The sequence below is a fragment of the Astatotilapia calliptera genome, chromosome 23 (genome assembly GCF_900246225.1).
Source record: "Astatotilapia calliptera chromosome 23, fAstCal1.2, whole genome shotgun sequence".
Classification (NCBI taxonomy): domain Eukaryota; kingdom Metazoa; phylum Chordata; class Actinopteri; order Cichliformes; family Cichlidae; genus Astatotilapia; species Astatotilapia calliptera.
This window is the reverse complement of record NC_039323.1, coordinates 4,859,913-4,865,532: the sequence shown is the minus strand read 5'-3', so window position 1 is coordinate 4,865,532 and position 5,620 is coordinate 4,859,913. Positions and strand designations below refer to the sequence as shown.

Sequence of the window (5,620 nt, the reverse complement as noted above, 5' to 3'; positions counted from 1 at the left end):
CAAGGGCAGACCACCTTCACTCCCACTCTTTCCTTCGTCTCTCAGTATTATTCTAACCGCAGCTGTACAGCGAAACATAAGCATTCATTGATAAACCCAGACAGTCAACAAAATAAGGAATGACAGTGCTGGCGAGGCAAATTGCTTCATGTATTCGGATTTGCTAGATACATATAATTATAGGCACTGGATAATAATTTGTAGCTTTGTTGTGGGGAACTTTTGCCTTCTGCTGGATTTACACTACAGAAAGAACAGTTTAGGGTCACTTCAAAAGAACAATGAGATAAGAAATAAGTGTGTCATTTCAATGGGCCATGTCCCAAAACCACACAGAGCAGCCGATAGAAAGAAAAAGGAGAATAAGTATCTCCAAGCTGTGCCCCATTAAAGGCTAAATGAAATTATACAAAGTAAAACATATTGGACCCCAACGGGCAACAAAAAGGTTACATCCAAAGGTTCATCTTTTAATTAATAGTATATAAGGAAACACTGCTGTCTTTAGAAAAACTTAATGTTTTATAAAGAAAAGGCTATTAAAAAACAAGCGCTTTTCATGATTTTTATTATTTAGTGTGGTGTAAAAAGGTTTTGTGAGGTCATATAAGTGCCCTCCGTCTAGTGCTGCAGGGCATGGATCATTTCCCGACTCTGGAAATTGAGTCAGAGTCAAACTGTGTCCTGCCCTGGCTTATTACTGGCTGAGAGGATCGCCCATCCCAGCAGCATAAATATTTATACAGAGGGGGAACGACATCACTTATTCACAACACATTCATTCACTTAAGGCAGAGCTACTTGCAAAGTTAACTCAGAGTGATCAGCTCTATTTGCCAAAGGACCATCACCTTTTCTTCTAGGTGTTTGCTGAGACAACCTTTTGAGAAGAAGTTTTTAAACTAACTCAGAATACACAATGAACGTTTTGATTTCAGTTTTGGGGGTGATTCTCGCTTTCTGTCAGATTGGGAGGAATCCTGTTAGTGGTGAGTAGATGTTTTCCATTTTTTCCATATGTTGAACAAAATGTCCTATGCTTTAAAAATCATAGCAGAAATGTTGGTAAAATGATCACTGTGAAAGAAGGATTTTGACAAAACCCCAATCCATTTTTCTCCTGTTTTGCATGTACATTTTTGTAAATTTGAAATAAGCTATTTACTACTGATATGTGTTAAAAAACCCTGACATATGTAATATATAGTGTTCTAGATGGTATAATATTTTTAAAAAGACAAAGATTTGTGACAAGACTTATGAAGTGTGATTGACAATCGTTCATAATAACACGATACACTTCCTAAGTGTTTCTGTAACAAAGATAAATATTCCTATAATAATTAACATCTGTTATGGCACCATCTCCAGCTGGGATGTGCTGGCTGCAGCAGAGTCAAGATCAAAGGTGCGACATGGTGCTGATGAGAGGGGTGACCAGGGAGGAGTGCTGTGCCGGGGGACGCCTGGACACAGCGTGGTCCAACACCAGCCTGCCCATGAATGAAGTCAGCCTGCTGGGCTTCCTGGGTATTGTCTCCTGTAAACCATGCAAAGGTAAACAAACCATTAAGAAAGTAATGAGTTGCATCTGCCAAGTATAAGAAGCAAGTTGCATGTACTGCTCTTAGTCACTGCCATTAACTGTAAAAAGATGCTGCCTAATTCTTAACAGTCATATTCTTTCGAATATTTACTGCGCTTGGTCTGCTACTGTAGTTAGTTTAAGGTGAGTACATGGAATAACAGCTGATACCCTAGATATAATTTGCGCACTTAAAAACAAAGCTTAAATATCATTGGGTTTCGATTAATACACTGGGGATTCCATTGCATAATGTAACAATTGTGTCTCTTGGAGAGAGAAGGTCCATTTGAGTCATTTGTGAGATATTTACACAATGAGTTCCCAGTGCAGCTTTCTAACAAATTGCAGACGAGGATCAAGGAGAGGCATTATACAAAACTCCAGCTGTCCTGAGAAGCTTCCTGCCATGGAATTTCTGCAAGGTTCATTCAGGTTCGCTTGCAGATAAATTCTGTTTTCATAAGCAGAACTTGCATGTGAACAATGTTTTTTTCTTTTCTTTCCATGTTTAATAAGTTCCACTAAAAAGACAAGACTAGCTACTGGCATTTTTGGATACACTCAGCCCCATGTTTGCCTTGGTGTGTCACATGGGTCATCATGGAGAAGTTGAGATGTGAATTCTGTTTAGATAAATTTTAAATAAGCAGAAAGAACACAGTTAAAGCTTTGTTAAAATGCCTCTTGCATAAAAATAAACCGCTGTAACTCATGGGAAATTAATGAGGCTGGTGGAAACCAAAGCTAGTTAAAAAGGAGTCCTGTTTTCTTTCACAAACAGGAAAATGTTTTCCTGCATTCTGAAATTTGCCCAGACACCTGGGAATCATAATGTCCTGCGCTATTTTGATAGTTTGGATTTCTGTAGGAGGAAAACATCAATATTTTCAACCATGTTGTGTCATGCCAAATAAATAACAAGCAATAGCTAGCAACTCTGGACATTAGTGGCATATGCAGAGGACATGAAGAGAAGGTGTACAGACAGCAAGACAGAAAGGGAGAGATTGAAATCAACCATAGAAACAGACCAGGGGAGTCGAGCAATGAAAACACAGCTTTGAAATAAAACAGGATATTAAAGTACTGTTGGAGACAGGAAATAAGTTCCCGATTGTTTACAGAATCCTCGGGACTCGGAGCTCATCAGGAATCATCTCCACAGACTCAGAAACCCGGGAAGAGACCTGTATGCACTGTCTCATGTTGATTTTGCGCTAGGATTACAGATCGTCCTGTGCTTTGACATTATGAGGTGTCGGAATAGCCTGTAGCTTCCTCGTTTTTCAGCCCCTAAACTTTCCTGACAGCTTTTTGAACTCCTTCCTCACAGCCTCCGCACAGTCTGTGTGCAGCCATACACAGATCTGTTATGAAAACACGCCAGCCTCACATTCCATCGGGCGAGACACCTCTGTGTGTAACGGTCAATAAAGAGATGTGATTATTATAAATATTGTGCAAGGTGGGAATTGTGTTGTGATCTGGGAAAAAACCCAGGTTTCCAGCTTGTTTTGTATGAAAACGCAGGTGAATCACCTGATGTCTGCAGTCTTGTTAATACGGTAACATTACACTGTGCTTTTGTAGAGACATGTGAGGGAGTCAGATGTGGTCCCGGGAAAGTTTGCAAGATGAAGACAGGAAGGCCTCAGTGTGTTTGCTCTCCAGACTGCTCTCACATTACCCGGAGGCATCCTGTGTGTGGCAGCGATGGGAAGACATATAAGGATGAGTGTTCTCTGCTTATGGCGCGCTGTATGGGACACCCAGACCTTGAGGTCATGTACCACGGAGAGTGCAGAAGTAAGTTCATCCTTCCCTGGAAGCTAAGCTGTTTTGTTCTTAAGCATTCCAACAATTCTGTTGCCCTAATGCCTTTTATTTTTCTTTATTTCCCCAGAGTCGTGCTCCAGTGTTGTGTGTCCAGGAACTCACACCTGTGTGACCGACCAGACCAACAGTGCTCACTGCGTCATGTGCCGCACTGCACCTTGCCCAATACCCATGCCGTCTGAGCACCGTATCTGTGGTAATGACAACGTCACTTACCCAAGCGCCTGCCACCTCCGCCGGGCTACCTGCTTCCTCGGCCGCTCCATAGGAGTCCGCCACTATGGGCACTGCAACAGTAAGATTGCTCAAACACCTGCCAGCTTCTACTTTTTACCTGTCTTTACATTGCTGTGACATTGTTTGCTACAATAAAGTCATTTATGGCTCTTTTTTTGTTTGTTGCAGGTCCATCTCGGAAATTTCACATCTTGGATGGCAGTGAGGAAAACGCAGTCTAGATGGTCGATTCCTGACGCAGCCCCTTTTTGTAGGATATGACCCGATCAAAAAACATTTTTGCTCCACTAGCTTCCCATAAGGAACTTTTTTTTTGACAATCACTCCCCCCTCCCCCCTTTCTACATATTAATGGTAGATGTGATATGAGACACCTCTGTTGGAACACACACATGCCTCTAAAAAGCTATTTTTTGTTAACTATGTTTCAGTTTGGAAAGTGGAGGCAGATGAATGCGTTTGTCATGAGACAGATATATCTCATGAGCTCTTTGGGAGATGTGTGCATATTGTAAATAGAATACCAGTACTATTTATTGGAGAAGGTATTAAAACTCTATTTATGTTTTTTAGCCTGGTTAAAAAAAAAAAAAATGAAAGTAAAAGAAAAAACAAAAATAGTATACTCTATGAAAGCTCTTTGTGGCGGGGCGTGGCCTGCGATGCTGTGCAGGGAAGGTGGACACACCTGCATGGCATGGCAGGCCACGCCCTGCCACACTCGTGCAAAAAAAAAAAAGTATTTATTGTTTGTTTTTTAATGTACATATATATATATATATATATGAAGTCACTGGGTTTGGCATTTTACAAATATTTTACAGTTTTAAAGACTCCATTCCCCACAAACAAACATTTTCCCTCAAGTTAATGGAAAGCAAAGCTAATTTTTCGAAAGCTGATGCTATTTTGTCGTCTGTTGATGTGGGTTCAATTCACCACAAACAACAACGTGGCAACTACAAGTTCAGCTGCATATATTTCATTTAGGGTGGTGAGGACGGGGTTCAGTCTAAACAAATCTGTATAGTCTCTATTCCCCCCTACACATGTTTACTCTGAATCCCAGGCCAAACTCTTGGCCACCCGCTGATCACCGAAATTAACAGTTTTGTTGTGTTTCTGGGAGTCTCACAAGGCTGTTGGTACAACCCAGAGCCCTCTACAATACCTCCTCTGTTGAATGCTTTTTTTTGTTTTGTAAAATATTTTTTGTACGTCATGCAAGTTAGTTCTGATGCTGTTTTGCTGCTTTGATTTGTTTTGAATTTTTTTGTTTTTTGTTTAAATAACTTACAGGACAGACACATGTAATTAGCAGCACCTGACTTAAAGGAAAATTAAATTTGTCTGGGAATGAAGTACAATTTGGACCAATTGAAAATACCTGATTATATTGCCATCAGAGTCAATCTGCAGAGTCAAGTAGTCAAGTGATCCAATTCAACATATTAAACTCAAAGCAGATGCCTGGATACTCTAAACAGCCTTAATAGTGTACTTTGAAACATGTTAACTTTCCTTCTGTAAATAACAATCTCAAGTGTACCACCTACCCGTGTACCTACTGTGAACTTTGAATGACAAATGCATTAACATATTTTTGTACTGCCGTTGTAAAACAACTTAAAGTTTCATGTGTCACAGTGCGTCTTCTTTCTTTAAAAATCAAAATGTTCTTTTCCCAGCTGCCTTGTTATACCTTGTTATTGCCTCAATTGTAATTTAATAACAATACTTTACGCATGTGAAACAGCATCTGACATGTATTTGATGATATATAAATTTTTCTTAACTGTGTCACCGTCTTAATCACTTCAGCCAAATGAGATCATACTTGCACCCTTAAACAGAACTCATCAGCTGGGGTTTAGGGTGGTGGATCAGGCTCCAGCAGCCAGACAGAGGCTGTCAGTTTATGTGTGCTGTGGTTAGACCTCGTCTTCTGTGCGTGCAGTG

The 5,620-nt window shown here is 40.3% G+C and overlaps 1 protein-coding gene across 1 annotated transcript; it reads left to right on the top strand.

Annotated features, from left to right (window-relative positions):
- The first annotated feature begins 561 nt into the window (after window positions 1-561).
- On the top strand, window positions 562-4,259 carry fstl3 (follistatin-like 3 (secreted glycoprotein)). Its single transcript, XM_026159221.1, has 5 exons — window positions 562-989; window positions 1,372-1,557; window positions 3,179-3,394; window positions 3,492-3,719; window positions 3,830-4,259. Exons 1-5 carry the CDS (start codon window positions 920-922, stop codon window positions 3,880-3,882), a joined length of 753 nt encoding a protein of 250 aa, XP_026015006.1. The 5' UTR covers window positions 562-919; the 3' UTR covers window positions 3,883-4,259.
- Window positions 4,260-5,620: the final 1,361 nt, after the last annotated feature.

Excerpts from the sequence above, each read along its gene's own strand:
- fstl3 (XM_026159221.1), top strand. The coding sequence starts at position 920 with ATGAACGTTTTGATTTCAGTTTTGGGGGTGATTCTCGCTTTCTGTCAG. Across the intron at positions 1,558-3,178 it reads CTCCTGTAAACCATGCAAAG|AGACATGTGAGGGAGTCAGA; the intron begins GTAAACAAACCA and ends GTGCTTTTGTAG. Across the intron at positions 3,395-3,491 it reads GTACCACGGAGAGTGCAGAA|AGTCGTGCTCCAGTGTTGTG; the intron begins GTAAGTTCATCC and ends TTATTTCCCCAG.